Raw genomic sequence first — 20148 nt, 5'->3', positions numbered from 1 at the left:
GAGTAAGACAGAGTACATGTGTGTGAATGAGAGGGAGGGCAGTGGAATGATGCAGTTGCAGGGAGAAGAGGTGGAGAAGGTGGAGGAGTTCAGGTACCTGGGGTCAACAGTGCAAAGTAATGGAGAGTGTGTTAGAGAAGTGAAGAAAAGTGTGCAGGCAGGGTGGAGTGGGTGGAGAAGAGTGATAGCAGGAGTGATTTGTGATAGAAGAGTATCTGTGAGAGTGAAAGGGAAAGTTTATAGGACTGTGGTGAGACCTGAGATGTTGTATGGATTAGAGACAGTGGCATTGAGTAAAAGACAGGAGGTGGAGCTGGAGGTAGCAGAGCTGAAGATGTTGAGATGTTCGTTGGGAGTGACGACGATGGACAGGATTAGAAATGAGTTTATTAGAGGGACAGCGCATGTAGGACGTTTTAGTGACAGGTGAGGAAGGTGAGATTGAGATGGTTTGGACATGTGCAGAGGAGGGACATGGGGTATATCAGTAGGAGAATGCTGAGGATGGAGACACCAGGTAGGAGGAAAAGAGGAAGGCCAAGGAGGAGGTTTATGGATGTGGTGAGGGAAGACATGCAGGTAGTTGGTGTGAAAGAGGCAGATGTAGAGGACAGGGTGGTATGGAGACGGATGATCCGCTGTGGCGACCCCTAATGGGAGCAGCCGAAAGAAGAAGAAGAAGAAGATGGGATGTAGTATGGGTATGAATTTTTATGTTAGAGTAATAATTCTACTCCCTCCGATTCTACTCTGTACTCCAGACCTGTTGGTGGCGGTAATGAACCAAAAACCGGAAATAAACAAAAACAGAGTGAATAAAGAAGCCGAAGAAGTGAAAGACGCGAAAGTACTCGCGCGTGAGAGTCAGGCTGAGTGTGTGATTGTGTGTGTGAGTGAGAGTGAGAGTGAGAGTGAGAGTGAGAGAGAGTGTGTGTTTAATAAAGATGGTGGTGTCGCTGTGCAGTGTTCTTCGGGCAGTGTCCCGCTGCGCGCTCCCGTGCGGCTGTGTTGGTATAAGGCGCTGTATGGCGCAGTGGACAGCAGGGACAGAGGGGACGGCGTGGACATGTCACCGTCTCACACACCGAGCTGTCCTCAACATCCGGGGACAAGACACACACTCCTACCTGCAGGGACTTCTCACTAACGACATCCGGACACTGCAGCAGCAGGATCAGGAGGAGGAGAGGAGAGACACTGGCATCTACACACACCTGCTCAACGTGCAGGGGAGAACCCTGTATGACGTCATCGCCTACAGGTAACCACCTGTCTGAGGTGGGGGGTGTTCATAGCTGCTATATTGTAAAACAGAAGATGAAATGTAACTATAAACGGACAAAAACTGATGTTCTGTAATAAAGACTGTAAGCTGGTGGAGGTTTATCAGAGCAGGATGGTGTGATCCTCGTTATCTCTCCTCTCCAGCCACGTTTCAGAGAAGGTTCCTCTGGGTGGTGTGTGTGTGTGTGTGTGTGTGAGCCCAATGTTCCTGCTACCCTGATAAAGCGAGTGACTTCATGTTTACGTTGTAGCACGATGACTGCACGCTTCTGCGTGATGGGGAGAGTGTGTAAATCATGTGTTTCCTCTGTAGTTCAAAGGAAAACAGTGATGGGACAAACAGCGTCCTCCTGGAGTGTGACAGCTCCATGCTGAACTCCATCACACGCCACCTGAAGATGTATACGATCAGGCGTAAGGTGCAGGTGGAGGCGTGTCCAGATCTTCTGCTGTGGGCTCTACTGGGAGTGAACACACACTGCACACACACTGCTGAGGAACCTGAGCTGAGGAACCGAGATCGGGTGGTGCTAATGGCCCGGGATCCCAGAACCTCTCTGATGGGGTGGAGACTGATCACCAGGAGCCAGGAGAATCCTCCAGAAATCATCACAGCCTGTAGCCATGGCAACACTGACGAGTATCAACACCATCGCTACAAAACTGGTATTTTCCATTTCATCATATACCTATAAATAATAACAATAACGATGCTGATGAAACATTCCAGTGCTTAAAGAGTTCTGATTGGTATCTCGGTTTCCATGGCAATGCTCTTTGATTACTAATAATTTCATACTAAGGGTTAGAACCGTACTCAAAGGACTGTACTTTGTGTTTAAGGACTGTTCTCTGGTTTAGGACTATACTCTGGTTTAGGACTATACTCTGGTTCAGGACTGTACTCTGGGTTTAGGATTGTACTCTGGTTCAGGACTGTACTTTGGGTTTAGGACTGTACTCTGTGTTTAGGACTGTACTTTGGGTTTAGGACTGTACTCTGTGTTTAGGACTGTACTGTGGTTTGGACTGTACTCTATGTTTAGGACTGTACTGTGGTTTGGACTGTACTCTGTGTTTAGGACTGTACTGTGGTTTGGACTGTACTCTATGTTTAGGACTGTACTGTGGTTTGGACTGTACTCTGTGTTTAGGACTGTACTGTGGTTTGGACTGTACTCTGTGTTTAGGACTGTACTGTGGTTTGGACTGTACTCTATGTTTAGGACTGTACTGTGGTTTGGACTGTACTCTATGTTTAGGACTGTACTGTGGTTTGGACTGTACTCTGTGTTTAGGACTGTACTGTGGTTTGGACTGTACTCTATGTTTGTGACTGTACTCTGGTTCAGGACTGTACTCTGTGTTTAGGACTGTACTGTGGTTTGGACTGTACTCTATGTTTAGGACTGTACTGTGGTTTGGACTGTACTCTATGTTTAGGACTGTACTGTGGTTTGGACTGTACTCTGTGTTTAGGACTGTACTGTGGTTTGGACTGTACTCTATGTTTGTGACTGTACTCTGGTTCAGGACTGTACTCTGTGTTTAGGACTGTACTGTGGTTTGGACTGTACTCTATGTTTAGGACTGTACTGTGGTTTGGACTGTACTCTATGTTTAGGACTGTACTGTGGTTTGGACTGTACTCTATGTTTAGGACTGTACTGTGGTTTGGACTGTACTCTATGTTTAGGACTGTACTGTGGTTTGGACTGTACTCTATGTTTGTGACTGTACTCTGGTTCAGGACTGTACTCTGTGTTTAGGACTGTACTGTGGTTTGGACTGTACTGTATGTTTAGGACTGTACTGTGGTTTGGACTGTACTCTATGTTTAGGACTGTACTGTGGTTTGGACTGTACTCTATGTTTAGGACTGTACTGTGGTTTGGACTGTACTCTATGTTTAGGACTGTACTGTGGTTTGGACTGTACTCTATGTTTAGGACTGTACTGTGGTTTGGACTGTACTCTATGTTTAGGACTGTACTGTGGTTTGGACTGTACTCTATGTTTAGGACTGTACTGTGGTTTGGACTGTACTCTGTGTTTAGGACTGTACTGTGGTTTGGACTGTACTCTATGTTTGTGACTGTACTCTGGTTCAGGACTGTACTCTGTGTTTAGGACTGTACTGTGGTTTGGACTGTACTCTGTGTTTAGGACTGTACTGTGGTTTGGACTGTACTCTGTGTTTAGGACTGTACTGTGGTTTGGACTGTACTCTATGTTTAGGACTGTACTGTGGTTTGGACTGTACTCTATGTTTAGGACTGTACTGTGGTTTGGACTGTACTCTATGTTTAGGACTGTACTGTGGTTTGGACTGTACTCTATGTTTAGGACTGTACTGTGGTTTGGACTGTACTCTATGTTTAGGACTGTACTGTGGTTTGGACTGTACTCTATGTTTAGGACTGTACTGTGGTTTGGACTGTACTCTGTGTTTAGGACTGTACTGTGGTTTGGACTGTACTCTGTGTTTGTGACTGTACTCTGGTTCAGGACTGTACTCTGTGTTTAGGACTGTACTGTGGTTTGGACTGTACTCTGTGTTTAGGACTGTACTGTGGTTTGGACTGTACTCTGTGTTTAGGACTGTACTGTGGTTTGGACTGTACTCTGTGTTTAGGACTGTACTCTGTGTTTAGGACTGTACTGTGGTTTGGACTGTACTGTGTGTTTAGGACTGTACTGTGGTTTGTGACTGTACTCTGGTTCAGGACTGTACTCTGGGTTTAAACCTGTTCTTTGGTTTAGGACTGTACTCTGGGTTAAGGACTGTATTTAGGCTCATGATTGTAATCAAGTTTAAGATGAGACTTGGGCTCATTCCAAAAGTTTAGTATTATAAGTAATGATTATTAGAGTAAACATAACGTGTGTATTATCTTATTTAAGGATGATATGTGCAATGGCGTGTGATTTCCGTGTCCATGGCGTTATGTTGTGTTGTAAACCTGTGTGTGTTTGTGTGTGTTTTGATGTTTTAAGGTGTTCCTGAGGGTGTGCAGGACCTTCCCCCAGGTGAAGCTCTGCCTCTGGAGTCCAACCTTGTGTTCCTGAACGGGATCAGCTTCTCTAAAGGCTGCTACATTGGGCAGGAACTCACGGCTCGTACCCACCACACGGGCGTGGTCCGAAAGCGCCTTATGCCCCTAAGACTCTCAGTACCTGTGAAAAACCTGCAGCTGGGGGGCACCATTGAGTCGGCTCAGGGCAAAGTGGCGGGGAAACTGAGGTCCGGGGTAGGGGAGCTCGGGCTGGGCCTCGTACGCTTGAGTTACGCCAAAGAGACGCTCACAGTGTCGTCCACTCAGGGGGACAAGGTGTCCCTCTTGGCATCAGTGCCAGACTGGTGGCCCCAGGACATGAAGGACAAACTATAAACATGAATAATACTTACACTAATAACTACTGCAGAATGAACAGTTTATATTATTAATCTAAACATTTTCTACAATATTTATTTACTCTCCTTCATGGACATTGCTGGACTCTGAGGAGGGTTAAGATCAGATTGGGGCTGCAGATTAGACTCTAAATGTGTTTAGACTGGACATGGTTTTAGAATTGGACTTGGTCTTAGGACCGAACCTGGGTTTAGGCTTAGATCAGGCTTTGAAAGTTAACACAGGTTTAGAACCACACTTGGGTTTGGAACTGTACCTGGGTTTAGGACTGGACATGGGTTTAAAACCAACCTTGAATTTGGAACTGGGCCTCAATGTAGGACTGGACCTGGGATGTGGGTTTTAGACTTAACACGTTTAAAACCATCCTTTGGTTTAGAACTGACTGGACTTGGTCTTAGAATCAGACTTGGGTTTAGAACTGGACCCGTGTGTTAGACTGGATCAGAGATTTTGGTATAAACACAAATTTAGTCGGTGTGGATGTAGGCATGGTGGCATCAACATTGGAGGAGAGGTTCAGGATCTCAGGTTTAGAACTGGACTAGTTCAGGACCAGACTCAGGGTTTTAGAAACACATCCTCACATTAGCCATAAATGTATTTAAAACATGCTTTTATCAAATCTGTTCTGAATCTCGAGTCCAGTTTGGCTGATGTTCTGATGTTAATTCTGTTTATTTAAAATAAAATAAAACACTGGGATTGGTGATGATGATGATGATGTCGCGTCTCCATCTTCACTAAGTTCTTTATCTTCATGTTGGTTACAGAGAAACCACCAACCCCTGAATCCTGCTGTGTACAGTGATGATTGTTCTGATGTAAATAGGGGCTTTTGGTCTACAGGATGAAGGTGGTGTGAGGAGCTCAGTACATGCTGGTGGACTTGCTGATGGTGTCTCTGATCTCCTGCAGTAGCTCCTCCACGTTACCACCCAGAGCAGATGCCTCAACCCGCTTAAAGTCCTCGTTACTGAGCATGCTCTCCAACACCTGAGCCACACGCTGAAGGTCAAAGGTCGCGTGGTGAGGCCCGAGAGCGCTCAGGGTCTCGGAGGAGGCATTTCCGTGGGGACAGGACAGGAAGGAGATGCGGTGATCAGCGATGATTTTGAGGAAGGAGGTGAATTCAGCATAATCCATCCCTGTGCAGGACTTCATCATCACCTGGAGGAGAACAACGAAGGAACCAATTGTGAAGAGTGTGTATCGCATCGTATCGTACCTGTCCTTACCTTTACCTGATAGTGATGTGTGTATCATATCTTATCATACCTGTCCTCACTGTTACCTAATAGTAATGTGTGTATCATATCTTATCATACCTGTCCTCACTGTTACCTAATAGTAATGTGTGTGTGTGTCGTACCTGTCCTCACTGTTACCTAATAGTAATGTGTGTGTGTGTCGTACCTGTCCTCACTGTTACCTAATAGTAATGTGTGTATCATATCTTATCATACCTGTCCTCACCGTTACCTAATAGTAATGTGTGTGTGTGTCGTACCTGTCCTCACTGTTACCTAATAGTAATGTGTGTGTGTGTCGTACCTGTCCTCACTGTTACCTAATAGTAATGTGTGTGTGTGTCGTACCTGTCCTCACCGTTACCCGATAGTAATGTGTGTGTGTGTGTCGTACCTGTCCTCACTGTTACCTAATAGTAATGTGTGTGTGTGTCGTACCTGTCCTCACCGTTACCTAATAGTAATGTGTGTGTGTGTCGTACCTGTCCTCACTGTTACCTAATAGTAATGTGTGTATCATATCTTATCATACCTGTCCTCACCGTTACCTAATAGTAATGTGTGTGTGTGTCGTACCTGTCCTCACTGTTACCTAATAGTAATGTGTGTATCATATCTTATCATACCTGTCCTCACTGTTACCTAATAGTAATGTGTGTGTGTGTCGTACCTGTCCTCACTGTTACCTAATAGTAATGTGTGTGTGTGTCGTACCTGTCCTCACTGTTACCTAATAGTAATGTGTGTATCATATCTTATCATACCTGTCCTCACTGTTACCTAATAGTAATGTGTGTATCATATCTTATCATACCTGTCCTCACTGTTACCTAATAGTAATGTGTGTGTGTGTCGTACCTGTCCTCACTGTTACCTAATAGTAATGTGTGTGTGTGTCGTACCTGTCCTCACTGTTACCTAATAGTAATGTGTGTATCATATCTTATCATACCTGTCCTCACCGTTACCTAATAGTAATGTGTGTGTGTGTCGTACCTGTCCTCACTGTTACCTAATAGTAATGTGTGTATCATATCTTATCATACCTGTCCTCACCGTTACCTAATAGTAATGTGTGTGTGTGTCGTACCTGTCCTCACTGTTACCTAATAGTAATGTGTGTGTGTGTCGTACCTGTCCTCACCGTTACCTGATAGTAATGTGTGTGTGTGTCGTACCTGTCCTCACTGTTACCTAATAGTAATGTGTGTGTGTGTCGTACCTGTCCTCACCGTTACCTGATAGTAATGTGTGTGTGTGTCGTACCTGTCCTCACTGTTACCTAATAGTAATGTGTGTATCATATCTTATCATACCTGTCCTCACTGTTACCTAATAGTAATGTGTGTATCATATCTTATCATACCTGTCCTCACTGTTACCTAATAGTAATGTGTGTGTGTGTCGTACCTGTCCTCACTGTTACCTAATAGTAATGTGTGTGTGTGTCGTACCTGTCCTCACTGTTACCTAATAGTAATGTGTGTATCATATCTTATCATACCTGTCCTCACTGTTACCTAATAGTAATGTGTGTGTGTGTCGTACCTGTCCTCACTGTTACCTAATAGTAATGTGTGTGTGTGTCGTACCTGTCCTCACTGTTACCTAATAGTAATGTGTGTATTGTGTCGTACCTGTCCTCACCGTTACCCGATAGTAATGTGTGTGTGTGTCGTACCTGTCCTCACCGTTACCCGATAGTAATGTGTGTGTGTGTCGTACCTGTCCTCACCGTTACCCGATAGTAATGTGTGTATCGTGTCGTACCTGTCCTCACCGTTACCCGATAGTAATGTGTGTATCGTGTCGTACCTGTCCTCACCGTTACCTGATAGTAATGTGTGTGTGTGTCGTACCTGTCCTCACTGTTACCTAATAGTAATGTGTGTATCATATCTTATCATACCTGTCCTCACTGTTACCTAATAGTAATGTGTGTATCATATCTTATCATACCTGTCCTCACTGTTACCTAATAGTAATGTGTGTGTGTGTCGTACCTGTCCTCACTGTTACCTAATAGTAATGTGTGTGTGTGTCGTACCTGTCCTCACTGTTACCTAATAGTAATGTGTGTATCATATCTTATCATACCTGTCCTCACTGTTACCTAATAGTAATGTGTGTGTGTGTCGTACCTGTCCTCACTGTTACCTAATAGTAATGTGTGTGTGTGTCGTACCTGTCCTCACTGTTACCTAATAGTAATGTGTGTATTGTGTCGTACCTGTCCTCACCGTTACCCGATAGTAATGTGTGTGTGTGTCGTACCTGTCCTCACCGTTACCCGATAGTAATGTGTGTGTGTGTCGTACCTGTCCTCACCGTTACCCGATAGTAATGTGTGTATCGTGTCGTACCTGTCCTCACCGTTACCCGATAGTAATGTGTGTATCGTGTCGTACCTGTCCTCACCGTTACCTGATAGTGATGAGTGTGTATCGTATCATACTTGTCCTCACCATTACCAATAGTGATGAGTGTGTACCGCATTGTATCGGTCCTCACCGTTACCTGATAGTGAGGTGTGTATCGTATCGTACCTATCCTCACCGTTACCTGACAGTGATGATCCCAGGAATCCATCGTGTCCCTCCACTCATCAATCTCCTTTTGAACAGATAAAAGCTCCCCCTGCAGGAACTCCCACACCACATCCACATTACAACCGTTCACCCAGTTATGGTTAATGGAGATTGTGTCCTCCTGAGACACACACACACACACACATTTTTGTAATGTGTAACACAAATATTTATTCATATTTACTGTAAACTGAAGCATTCATGTGTGAAATCCTGTTACTATATTTATTTCATTCTAATTAACAATTATTTGAATATTAAAATGAATATGAAATTTCAGCTTAAGGTTGCTCTTCTCTGTGGAACATTGAAGATTCTCTGCAGAACTGTGTTATAGAAGGTTTTTGAGAGAAGATTTTTCTTTAGAAATATAGAACATCAAACAAGCTAAAGAATCATCCATCTGCTCCAACATCAACCTTTTCAGTAGGACTAATGATCTATTACATGGAATGATATTTTTATGGCATAGAACCTCCACTGTGGAGCCCCTGTATGCAAACCCAGTGTGAACACCAATTTGGGAACCCCAAACCCCATCATGACAACCCAGAGTGGAAGAACAGAATGGAACCCCAATATGCAAACAAAATATATTGACCCAGTTGGAAACCCCAATGTGGGAACCCCGGTGTTAAACCCCAGTGTGGAACCTCAGTGTGACCCTTACCAGGTTGTAGACTTGATGATGCCAGCCACTGGGGACAAACAGAATTTCTCCAACTTCCTGAATTACCTCCAGGGGCCGACAGGCCTCACTGAATCGTGGGAAATGGTGCTGATCCTGCATGACGGGGGAGGTGACATCGTATGCCAGGTTCCCACCGCAGTCTCGCAGGAACTCCTCCTGCCCAGGGGGGTAAAGCAGCCATTTCTTACGCCCGCAGATGTTGGCCGACCAGCTGTAGGAGCGGAATACGTCGGCGTGGAACGGTGTCCTGAGGAACATTTTATTTCGCTGTTAAGTAGTGTTGATAACAGCTAACAGGGTTTGTGTAGTGATGAGGACTCTTACCAGGATCCTTTTGGTCCCATGTAGACAAAGCGGTAATCGTCCATTTCCAGCGTGTCCCAGTACTCGTTCAGCCAATCAGACGAGAAGTAGATGGGCGTGGTGTAGGTGTGGTGCTCTGGAAATGCCCTGGCATTAACATAGCCTTTTTAGACATGCCCACATTCTCATTTATGGTTCTTCCAGAGGTGTTCAAGCAAAGCAGTTTTGATTTGCATATAAACCATGCCAACATGTCCTGGATACTGCCCTCAAAACACGCCCACTCATGCTCACATTCCCGCCCATGTTTCCCCACATTTCCATACGTGGAGTCAAAGGTCTACATAGTAATAAACACATTTCTCGATATGTCCACAAAGACATGGCCATTGTTCCATTCAAGGTGTATAATTACAACCGCTTAGTCATGGTGTGTGTATAAGTGTGTGTATGTGCGTGAGTGTATGTGCGAATGAGTGTGTGTATGAGTGTGTGTGTGTGTGTGTGTGTGTGTACCTGTGCATGTGCCAGTCCTTCAGGTACAGACAGCCTTTAGGTGAGGAGTGCCCGTTCTGAATGTAGTCTCTCCAGTAGGAGATGTAGTCTCTGAAGCTCATCGTGTGTTTGGGGTTGGAGTTGTACTCTTTGGTGTTGCAGTCTGCCACAGGAACCAGCGTCTCGTCTGTACATACCGTGTTGGACAGGTGTTTTTTTAACACACACACACACACACACACACACACACACACACACATTCTTTCAGCTTCTCCCATTAGGGGTCTTCACAGTGTATCATGCGTCTCCATCCCCCTCTGTCCTCTAAATCTGCCTCTTTCAAAATAACTACCTGCATGTCTTCACTCACCACATCCATGAACCTCCTCCTTGGTCTTCCTCTTTTCCTCCTTCCTGGTGGCTCCATCCTCAGCATTCTCCTACTGATATACCCCATGTCCCTCCTCTGCACATGTCCAAACCATCTCAATCTCACCTCCCTCACCTTGTCTCCAAAACGTCCTACATGCGCTGTCCCTCTAATAAACTCATTTCTAATCCTGTCCATCGTCGTCACTCCCAACAAACATCTCAACATCTTCAGCTCTGCTACCTCCAGCTCCACCTCCTGTCTTTTACTCAATGCCACTGTCTCACAACATTCTCAAAGCAAATAATGCGTCTGTGGTGCTCTTCCTCGGCATGAAACCATACTGTTGCTCACAGATGGTCACCTCTTCTCTCAGCTTCCACTACTCTTTCCCATAACTTCATGGTGTGACTGATCAACTTAATTCCCCTGTAGTTACTGCAGGTCTGCACATCTCCCTTATGCTTAAAGATCGGTACCAGCACACTCCTTCTCCATTCTTTAGACAACCCACCTTCCAGAATCTTGCTGAAAAATCTGTTTAAAAACTCCACTGCATCTCTCCTAAACATCTCCACGCTTCTACCGGTATGTCATCTGGTCCAACCGACTTTCCACTCTTCATCCTCTTAATCGCTGCTCTCACTTCCTCCTTACTAATCCTATCCACTTTTTGCTTCACATCTCCACACCATCCAACCTTCTCTCTCTCTTAGTTTCCTCATTCATCAGCTGCTCAAAATCCTCCCTCCATCTTCTCAACACACTCTCCTCACTAGTCAACACATTTCCATCTCCATCCTTTATTGCTCTAACTTGCAGCACATCCTTCCCAGCTCGGTTCCTCTGCCTGGCCAATCGCTACAAATCCTTTTCTCCTTCCTCAGTGTCCAACTTCTCCTACAGCTCCTCATATGCCTTTTCCTTGGCTTTCACCACATCCCTCTATCTGCTGCTGCATCAGTTTCTAACACACACACACACACACACACACACACACACACGATTTTGAGAACTCACCGAACTCGTGCAGGAGTGTGTGGAAGTCGGGTTTGCCGTCTTGGCCGACCCAGCGGCTCCTGCAGCTCCAGGTCTGGGTGAAGCTGGAGGAGAACATGCATGGTCGGTTGGACAGCAGGTGTCTGCTGAAGAACTGGCTGTAGGGGATTTCATTCTGGATGTAGGGCAGAAAGTGAGGCGTCTGAAGCTCAGCACACCCGGCCTTCACCCGGCCACGGCTGCACGCCCCTAACGTCTCCCTGTCCATGGCATAGCACTGAACTGATGATGACCTTGGGATGACCTTTATAGAATCAACATGCCAGGTCCATGTTACAGCAAATACCATTAAATACTACACCATCACAGCAGCTGCTCTTTCCAAGGTGTTTTTTTTTTTCCATATTAAAAATATTAAATGCTGCCATTAAATTACACTTTATTCCTCAAATCTACACTTACAGAGAAGAAAGAGAAAAAATCATCCTCTGTTCTTCACAAGTAGAAACTAAACGGTATCTGGGGCAGAGGGGAAGAAAATCATCGAGACACCACTACAACATCCGCGCGGGGAATGACCTCTAATTTCCTTTAAATATAAACACAATTATTATTAATGTCTAACAGCGGAATATATTTTAACAACGACTATTTTTTATTTCATCAATGCGGAACGCTTTATTCTGGTACTCGTTTTCATACCGGTTTTGTAATCCTGTCCGTCACTTCCGGTGTTTCAGCCTTTTGGTAGGTGTTTTGTATTTTCTGCACGCAGTTTACTTTCTACTGCGATTTTTCTCAATTTATATAAAATAAATAAAAATCTTTTTTAGTTGTTTGTGAATAAAAGATAAAAACAGTTGATGGCCATCGTGTTTAATAAAAGATAACGGAAGTGTAAATTATACTCGGGCGGGAACAGAGCTCCCTGAACTCCGGGGCCTTACAGAGGGTGCAGGATTCAGCGCTGTACCGGATTTAATAATGCTTTATTTACAGCGCGCGTGAGAGCAGCGGTGACACGAGTCACTTCCGTGTTTATATTAATGAGGATTTTTACAACGGAAACGGTGAGTGCTGATCTACTGACACACTGATCTACTGAACTACCAAATTACTGATCTACTGAACTACCAAATTACTGATCTACTGAACTACCAAATTACTGATCTACTGACACACTGATCTACTGAACTACCAAATTACTGATCTACTGAACTACCAAATTACTGATCTACTGAACTACCAAATTACTGATCTACTGACACACTGATCTACTGAACTACCAAATTACTGATCTACTGACACACTGATCTACTGAACTACCAAATTACTGATCTACTGACACACTGATCTACTGAACTACCAAATTACTGATCTACTGACACACTGATCTACTGAACTACCAAATTACTGATCTACTGACACACTGATCTACTGACACACTGATCTACTGAACTACCAAATTACTGATCTACTGACACACTGATCTACTGAACTACCAAATTACTGATCTACTGACACACTGATCTACTGACACACTGATCTACTGAACTACCAAATTACTGATCTACTGACACACTGATCTACTGAACTACCAAATTACTGATCTACTGACACACTGATCTCCTGACACACTGATCTACTGAACTACCAAATTACTGATTTACTGACACACTGATCTACTGAACTACCAAATTACTGATCTACTGAACTACCAAATTACTGATCTACTGACACACTGATCTACTGAACTACCAAATTACTGATCTACTGACACACTGATCTACTGAACTACCAAATTACTGATCTACTGACACACTGATCTACTGACACACTGATCTACTGAACTACCAAATTACTGATCTACTAAAACACTGATCTACTGAACTACCAAATTACTGATCTACTGACACACTGATCTACTGACACACTGATCTACTGAACTACCAAATTACTGATCTACTAAAACACTGATCTACTGAACTACCAAATTACTGATCTACTGACACACTGATCTCCTGACACACTGATCTACTGAACTACCAAATTACTGATTTACTGACACACTGATCTACTGAACTACCAAATTACTGATCTACTGAACTACCAAATCACCGATCTACTGACACACTGATCTACTGAACTACCAAAGTACTGATCTACTGAACTACCAAATCACCGATCTACTGACACACTGATCTACTGAACTACCAAAGTACTGATCTACTATCTCATCTCCAACACAGGTTTCCATGCACACACGCAACCCTGCATGAACCTCAATAACCCAAACAAACAACAACCCCGAGGCCACGTATAAGCGTGTCATGTCTCTGTGTTGCCCATTAGCATCTCTACTTTCCCTCTGCAGGTGATCAATTAATAACCTGGAGAACCTCCTGTCAGTCATTTCATACATGCTTCATCAGACATCCTGGAGGTGGAGCTTGAGAAACATACTGGAGGTGGAGCTTGAGGGACATAGTAAAGGCGGAGCTTGGTGAACATACTGGAAGTGGAGCTTGAGAAACATTCTGGAGGTGGAGCTTGAGGGACATAGTAAAGGCGGAGCTTGGTGAACATACTGGAAGTGGAGCTTGAGAAACATACTGGAGGTGGAGCTTGTGGGACATAGTAAAGGCGGAGCTTGGTGAACATACTGGAGGGTGGAGCTTGAGGTGGAGCTTGGTGAGCATTCTGGGGGTGGAGCTTGGTGAATATAGTGACGCTTTAACGTGTTTTTTTTTTCCAAAGGTGTTGATTTCTTCAGTGAGATAAACCCTGTAACAGATGGCTTCTGTTTAGAAAAGGTTCCAAACAGAACTTCAGAAGAACCATAAACTGTCAGACATGACAGAACTGTCTAACATGGAAAATCACAAGAGCTGTAAAAGGGTTCCTCTTTATATGATTGATCATTATTTCTCTCCAAACAGTTTCTACTTGGAACTGTTTATAAAGTAGGAAGAAAACACTCCAGAAGAAAAAGGTTCTTTAGATGGTTGATGGGATCTGATGAGGAACTCTTTCTGTTTTGGGATTCTGCACAGACGTTTTAAGAACCCTGAGGAACACACTGAAGAACCTCTCCATTTACGCAATCTAGAGGTTTTAGACAGTTGATGGTTCTCAATCTTTTTCAGGGTTCTGTTGAACTTTTTACTAAATGTCTTTAAGAAGGTTCTGTTTTGAATTCTTTCTAAAAAGGAAGACGTGCCACCAGAGAGAGCAGAAAACTCCACCTGTACTCACAGTCCAAAATGGGTTCTCAATAGGTTCTTTTGGAAGCCAATAAAGTCTCTTGAAAGGTTCCCTTAGTTCCCTAGGAACCCTTAATAGAACTTACTAGGAATGGAAAACCTGTTGCTGTTGGACTGCATAGGACCAAAAAGTTGAAGAAGGTTTTGGGAGACAAACAGATCAATTTTAGTTTTCTGTTCTAGCCCATTTAAAAGGTTCTTCTAACATGGTTGTAGTTCTATTTGAGAAATAAAAAAATTAGCTTGTCTGGTTTCTTTAAAGGTTCTTTTGTATGGATGATTGTTCTATCTTTGTAGAGAGGTTCCCCATGGAGAACATTTAAATGGGGAACTCTTTGTTACAGGGTTCTTCCTAAAGTAATTGAAGACCTAAGGCCAAGGACCTTGTAGGCTACTAGATGAAACCTGGTATTTTTTGGTTTATAATGTTGGAGCTTAAAACAAGAGTGTGTGTGTGTGTGTGTGTGGTTCTTCTAGGAGGTAGACCTGACTGTTCTTCCCAGCGTGATGGATGGAGAAGCTCCAGTTCACAGCTGGTCGTGCTCCTACTACGTGGATGGAGATAAGCGCTGGGTGAGCGGTCGTCTCACTCTGACCCAGAGAGCTGTCCATTTCAGCTCCTCATCCTCCTCGTCAGGAGGTGGAGCCGGAGGTGCGTTTCTTCTGCTACCGCTGTCCCGTGTCACACACATCAACACCGAGTCGTCCTGCTTTATCTTCAGCGCCGTGACCCTGCAGGAGCGCGATGCCCCCCACAAGCACTGGTTCTCCTCCCTGAAACCGAGCGCCGGCGCAGTGTTCCACGTCCTGCAGCACTTCTGGAGAGAAACCTTCGTCCCCCACACACACTCCTCACACACTCCGCTCAGCCGCGGACAGAGACTCATCAGCATGGTGAGCGACACCCAACACACACTCTCACACACCGGCAGGGCGCTGAGTCAGCAGGGGGAACAGTTCCACCACATGATCAACCAGCTGGAGACGATGGAGTCTGACCTGGACGTGGCTGACAAGTAAGAAAAAATCACCAATCAGCACCATACAGAGAAGTTCCAAGAAATTGGTTCCAGCTGTAGTTGTGATTTACAAGATGGAACCTGATTTTAACGGTTCTTTAAGGTCCCAGGTTCCTGCATGTACCTTTAGTACTACAAGCTCCACCCTCACAAGTTCCTTGTCTGTAGAACAGCACTAAAATAATTTATCTTGGTTCCTGGTGTTCTTGTAGTTTTGGCTTGTACTTTGCAAGATAAGCAATGTTCCTTGCAGTTTCTTTGGATTGCTAGTGGTATCTAAAGTGGTCCTACTTCAATACTTCATGTTCCACCTCTATTATTTCCTGTTAGAAAAGTGTTAGCTCTGGAGCAGGAACCATTTTTGGGATCTTTTTTGTTCATTAAAAAGTTCCTTATGGTTTCTTCTGATAGTTAATTGTATCTACAGGGGTTCCAGATCAGTTCTTCAAACTCCACCCAAGTAGTTTCCAAAAAATGTAAAAGTATGAAGAAATTGACCTTGTAGTTGTGACAAAAAACTTTTTTCTGTTAAAGAATGAATGTTCTCGAAGGTATGCTAAGTAGATTCTGGTATGATATCCAGGGTTAGGGTTCCAGATCAGAACTTCAAAATCCACCCCATTGGTTCCTGAACAGAGAACAGAGAAACTGATCTGAGAAAGAATGTTCTCAAAGGTTTTCTTTGGTGGCTAATGGTATCTACAGGGGATTTAAATCTTCAACTACTTCAGACTCCACCCCAGCAGGTTCTGATTCTGGTTCTGAAAAGTACAGAGAAACTGACCCTGGTTCCTGGTGTACTAACATCTTAAAATGTACAAGCTGGAACCTTCTTTGCTTTCTAAATGGTTCTTTGGATGGTTAATGGTATCAGAAGTAGTTCCACTTCTACACTGATCATCTCCCCTGCTCTCAGCCAGTCAGAACATACCTCCTTTAATCATTGATGATGTTTGAGAACCTGGTCTGCGTGTGTGTTTGTCCAGGTTGCTGTGGGAACTGGAGTCTCCTGCATGGTGGCCCTTTGGAAAGCTTCCCTGGAACAGGAGGTGCCAGGTGGAAGCTCTGCCCCCTGAGGGGTCCGCTAAACCTTCCAAAGAAATCCTGAGTGTTCCAGTAGTGTTTTACCGCGGAGGTGACCTCAACGCTGCCGACGTGAATTCAGGCACTTTGGTGTTGCTGGTCTCCTCCCTGCAGGTGCGCGACTCCACCGGCCGCCTCGTCTATAGCTTTCACAAACAGGAAGTGGACGAGATCCGCGTGCATGGCGTGTGCGACGTCAGCGTGCGGCAGCGCCACATCGGGAAGCCAGACGTCTGTTTCAGGTTCCTGTCGGCTAAGATGGCGGAGGCGCTGTGCGTCCTTGAAGCACAGTACAAGAAGAAGGTGGAGTTTGCCAGGGATTACTCAGGGTTCCAGGCCACGCCCGGTGATGACATCACACCGGGGAGCGGGGCGCTCTGGGGCGCAGGTACAATAAGCCAGTCTATTAAATCATACAGAAGAGTGTAATTTAGAGAGTGTCCACATGATGGCACCAAAACTCCTTAGTTATATGCAGTGGGTCTGTAGGAGACCTCAGAGCAATACACTGGTCCAGTGAAGTGTGTGTGTGTGTGTTTGTGTGTGTGTGTGTGTGTGTGTGTGTGTGTGTGTAGGAGCGAGTTTAGATTCTGATGTTCCCGTACAGCTCGCTGCAGGAGATCTGACTCCAGTTCAGCTCCATGTTCAGCAGAACACTGTGAGTCAGGAGGAAGCTCAGGAGCTCAAACAGGTTCATCACTTCATCATCATCTTCTTCTTTTGCACTACTATCCACTATTCAGAACAGGTAAAAAGAAATGAAAAATGTTCATGGTGTGTGTGTGTGTGTGTGTGTGTGTGTGTGTGTGTGTGTGTGTGTGTGTGTGTGTATAGATGCTGCTGCAGTTGAAGTCTTTGGCTCTGGAGGCCGACAGTGAGCTGCAGCGTCAGGACGAATCTCTGGACGTGTTGATGTCTTCCAGTGAGCGCAGCACCATGACCATCGACACACACACACGCAGGATGAGGAAACTGCTCTGACCTTCATCACATCTTCATCATCATCACCATCATCAGGAATCTGACATGAGTCCTGTTAGTCTGATTTACACACAAACTGCACCCCAACATGTAACACCTTTCTTTCCAGTATAACACTGCTGTGTGTGTGTGTGTGTGTGTGTGTGTGTGTGTGTGTGTGTGTGTCCAGTCCTCCAGGATGTCCTCTGCATGACTCGGTGTCTCCCCCTACTGTCCATAATGTGGACAGGTGACATCTCCAGAGAGCGTTCCTGCATGTCAACTATCTCTCACACACACACACACACACACACACACACACACACACACACACACACACACACACACACTCACACACACCTTCATCTATGTAGGTACTCATCTATAAACTCTGCGGTGTTTGTCTTTGTGTGTGTGTGTGTGTGTGTGTGTGTGTGTGTGTGTGTGTGTGTGTGTGTGTGTGTGTTCTCAATACGACTGATTAACAGGAAATGAGGAAGTGGGAATGGTGTATAAGGGAATGATGGGGAGCAGCTACAGAAAATGACTGAGAGGAAACATGAATTGGGAGATGAGGAACCAGGAAATTACTAACTGGAAATCATAAACTGGGATTCACAATTGGGAAGCAGGAAACTGGGGCTTTTAGACTGAGAATAAGGAAACCTGGAATTACACATTGGGAATAATTAAGATGGGAATTGTGGATTGTACTAGAGGGAATATGAAGTATTATTAGGTGTAAAGGGAAAAGTGAAACTAGGAATCATGATTGAAAGAAAAAAGGAAACTGGAAATGATAAGTGAAGGGGACATGAGAACTGGGAATGAGGGAATATTGATAAGGGAAGTGGGAATAATTCAGGATTAGCAGTCAGAGTCATTATTAACAACACGCTACACAGGATTCAACCTGGTCATGTATTTTTCTCCAGTTTCCCATCCCTCAGCTTCCACACATAGATCAGCCAATCAGAGCACGCTTCTCACCCAGGCCATAAGGTCTCCTGATAACCAAAATAAATAAAACCCATTTCCCAGACTGATCTTCACATCTCAGCACTTTATCTTTATCCTCACGCCTGTGTCTTTATTATTTATTATAAATAAAGTTTTATTTATTTAAAATCAGAAACTATGCTAGCTAGCTTCCCTGTTATTAGCATGCGTGATTGGTCATGTTCTTGGTCATGTTCTCCTCGACCAGGTGAAGGCATGCAGGTTTCCAAACCTTCCCCTGGCAGAACGGTTACCGAAGATACGTATGAGGGCTGAGGGGGCGGGGCTTATGGTAAAATCGATGTTTATTTCCCGCAGGGTGTGGGAGGGGCTTGTTGTGCTGTATGTGTATGTATGAGGGTAATAAAGGTCCTGTACATTTGTAATAAAACTCGCCGTACGCTGGTTGTTGTGGCGTGTCGTCTTGTTTATTGTCACGGTTGCATGTTGGAAGAGGATGTCACACCTTTATTTAAGTGTAAGACCGGTGTAAACGCTGAGTGATGATGATCACCTCCTCCTCCTGATCTTAATCTCCACAAACTGTACAGTTATAAACACACACATGTTCATCGTCCCTCTCCTCAGCCTGACGTCTGGTGTAGATCTGAGGAAAGCCATGAGATCAGGAGGCCCAGATCCCCCAAATCCCTCTATGCAACCCTCCCGACCTGCTTTTTGATATTTTTGGTATGACCCACGTCAAAACATTTCCCCACGGCCGAGTGGGAAAGCCGAGTGAAGCCTCTGTAAACAACATGGAGAACGTGCGGAGGAACCCTGTCATTACAACATCCTGCTGGCACTGAGAGAGAAAACATCTGCTCTCCATACTGGAAAACAGAGAGACAGACTGAGAGAGCGAGAGATACTGTGAGAGAAAAGGAAAGAGTGACCGGGAAAGCTAGAAAGAAAGAAAAGGAGATAGAGAAAGTATGAGAGAGTGTGGAAAAAAGACAGGAAAAAGATGAGAGATGGTGTGAAAGAAAAGGAAAGAGGATGGAAAAGGACAGACTGAGGCAAAAAGAAACAGAGTGAATGTGATAAAGACAGAAGGAGAAAAAAAAGATAGACATGGAGAGAGAGAGAGAGAGAGAGAGAGAGAGAGAGAGAGAGAGAGAGAGAGAGACAGAAAAAACTAACAGATGGGGAGAAAAGGAGAGAGAGTGAGAAGCAGAGAGAAGAAAGAAGGAGAGACAGATGGTGAGAAAAAGAGACAGACAGAGAGGAGATAGATGGTGAGAACAAGAGACACACGGTGAGAAGGAGAGACAGACAGAAAGAAGGAGATAGATGGTGAGAAGGAGAGACAGAGAGAAGGAGAGATAGATAGACAGACAGAGAAAAGGATAGACTGAGAAGGCGAGACACACAGAGAGAAGAAGAGATAGACAGACAGACAGAGCAAAGGATAGACAGAGAGAAGGA

General features: G+C 44.6%; 3 protein-coding genes across 5 annotated transcripts; 2 read left to right on the top strand and 1 right to left on the bottom strand.

The window, feature by feature from the left end:
• Nucleotides 1-797: 797 nt before the first annotated feature.
• Nucleotides 798-5421, top strand: iba57 (iron-sulfur cluster assembly factor IBA57). Its single transcript, XM_083541016.1, has 3 exons — nt 798-1261; nt 1598-1950; nt 4282-5421. Exons 1-3 carry the CDS (start codon nt 945-947, stop codon nt 4674-4676), a joined length of 1065 nt encoding a protein of 354 aa, XP_083397142.1. The 5' UTR covers nt 798-944; the 3' UTR covers nt 4677-5421.
• jmjd4 (jumonji domain containing 4) lies at nt 5349-12083 on the bottom strand. Of its 2 annotated transcripts, XM_083540993.1 has the most exons (7): nt 11859-12083; nt 11418-11700; nt 10049-10214; nt 9554-9679; nt 9209-9476; nt 8513-8659; nt 5349-5870 (listed from the first exon to the last, which is right to left on the bottom strand). In XM_083540993.1, the coding sequence occupies exons 2-7, from the start codon at nt 11662-11664 to the stop codon at nt 5571-5573; spliced, it is 1254 nt and encodes a 417-aa protein (XP_083397119.1). In that variant the 5' UTR covers nt 11665-11700; nt 11859-12083; the 3' UTR covers nt 5349-5570. The 2 variants fall into 2 exon arrangements, with proteins under 2 accessions (XP_083397119.1, XP_083397118.1); XM_083540992.1 differs by having other exon boundaries at nt 11418-11933.
• An 88-nt stretch (nt 12084-12171) lies between these two features.
• snap47 (synaptosome associated protein 47) lies at nt 12172-19125 on the top strand. Of its 2 annotated transcripts, none has more exons than XM_083540995.1 (6): nt 12172-12466; nt 15137-15675; nt 16665-17149; nt 17337-17452; nt 17596-17881; nt 17912-19125. In XM_083540995.1, exons 1-5 carry the CDS (start codon nt 12443-12445, stop codon nt 17740-17742), a joined length of 1311 nt encoding a protein of 436 aa, XP_083397121.1. In that variant the 5' UTR covers nt 12172-12442; the 3' UTR covers nt 17743-17881; nt 17912-19125. The 2 variants fall into 2 exon arrangements, with proteins under 2 accessions (XP_083397121.1, XP_083397122.1); XM_083540996.1 differs by having other exon boundaries at nt 12173-12466; nt 17596-17796.
• The last annotated feature ends 1023 nt before the right edge of the window (nt 19126-20148 follow it).

This window comes from Silurus aristotelis, assembly GCF_946808225.1.
Source record: "Silurus aristotelis genome assembly, chromosome: 5".
NCBI lineage: Eukaryota > Metazoa > Chordata > Actinopteri > Siluriformes > Siluridae > Silurus > Silurus aristotelis.
The sequence above is the reverse complement of the archived record's forward strand: the minus strand, read 5'-3'. Positions and strand labels throughout refer to the sequence as shown.

Coding starts and splice junctions, on each gene's coding strand:
- iba57 (XM_083541016.1), top strand. CDS start 945: ATGGTGGTGTCGCTGTGCAGTGTTCTTCGGGCAGTGTCCCGCTGCGCG. Junction 1,262..1,597: donor TATGACGTCATCGCCTACAG/GTAACCACCTGT, acceptor TTTCCTCTGTAG/TTCAAAGGAAAACAGTGATG. Junction 1,951..4,281: donor ACACCATCGCTACAAAACTG/GTATTTTCCATT, acceptor TGATGTTTTAAG/GTGTTCCTGAGGGTGTGCAG.
- jmjd4 (XM_083540992.1), bottom strand. CDS start 11,745: ATGGTATTTGCTGTAACATGGACCTGGCATGTTGATTCTATAAAGGTC. Junction 9,680..10,048: donor AAGGACTGGCACATGCACAG/GTACACACACAC, acceptor TGTTAATGCCAG/GGCATTTCCAGAGCACCACA. Junction 8,660..9,208: donor ATCATCAAGTCTACAACCTG/GTAAGGGTCACA, acceptor TGTGTGTCTCAG/GAGGACACAATCTCCATTAA.
- snap47 (XM_083540995.1), top strand. CDS start 12,443: ATGAGGATTTTTACAACGGAAACG. Junction 17,150..17,336: donor CGGGGCGCTCTGGGGCGCAG/GTACAATAAGCC, acceptor GTGTGTGTGTAG/GAGCGAGTTTAGATTCTGAT. Junction 17,453..17,595: donor AAGCTCAGGAGCTCAAACAG/GTTCATCACTTC, acceptor GTGTGTGTATAG/ATGCTGCTGCAGTTGAAGTC.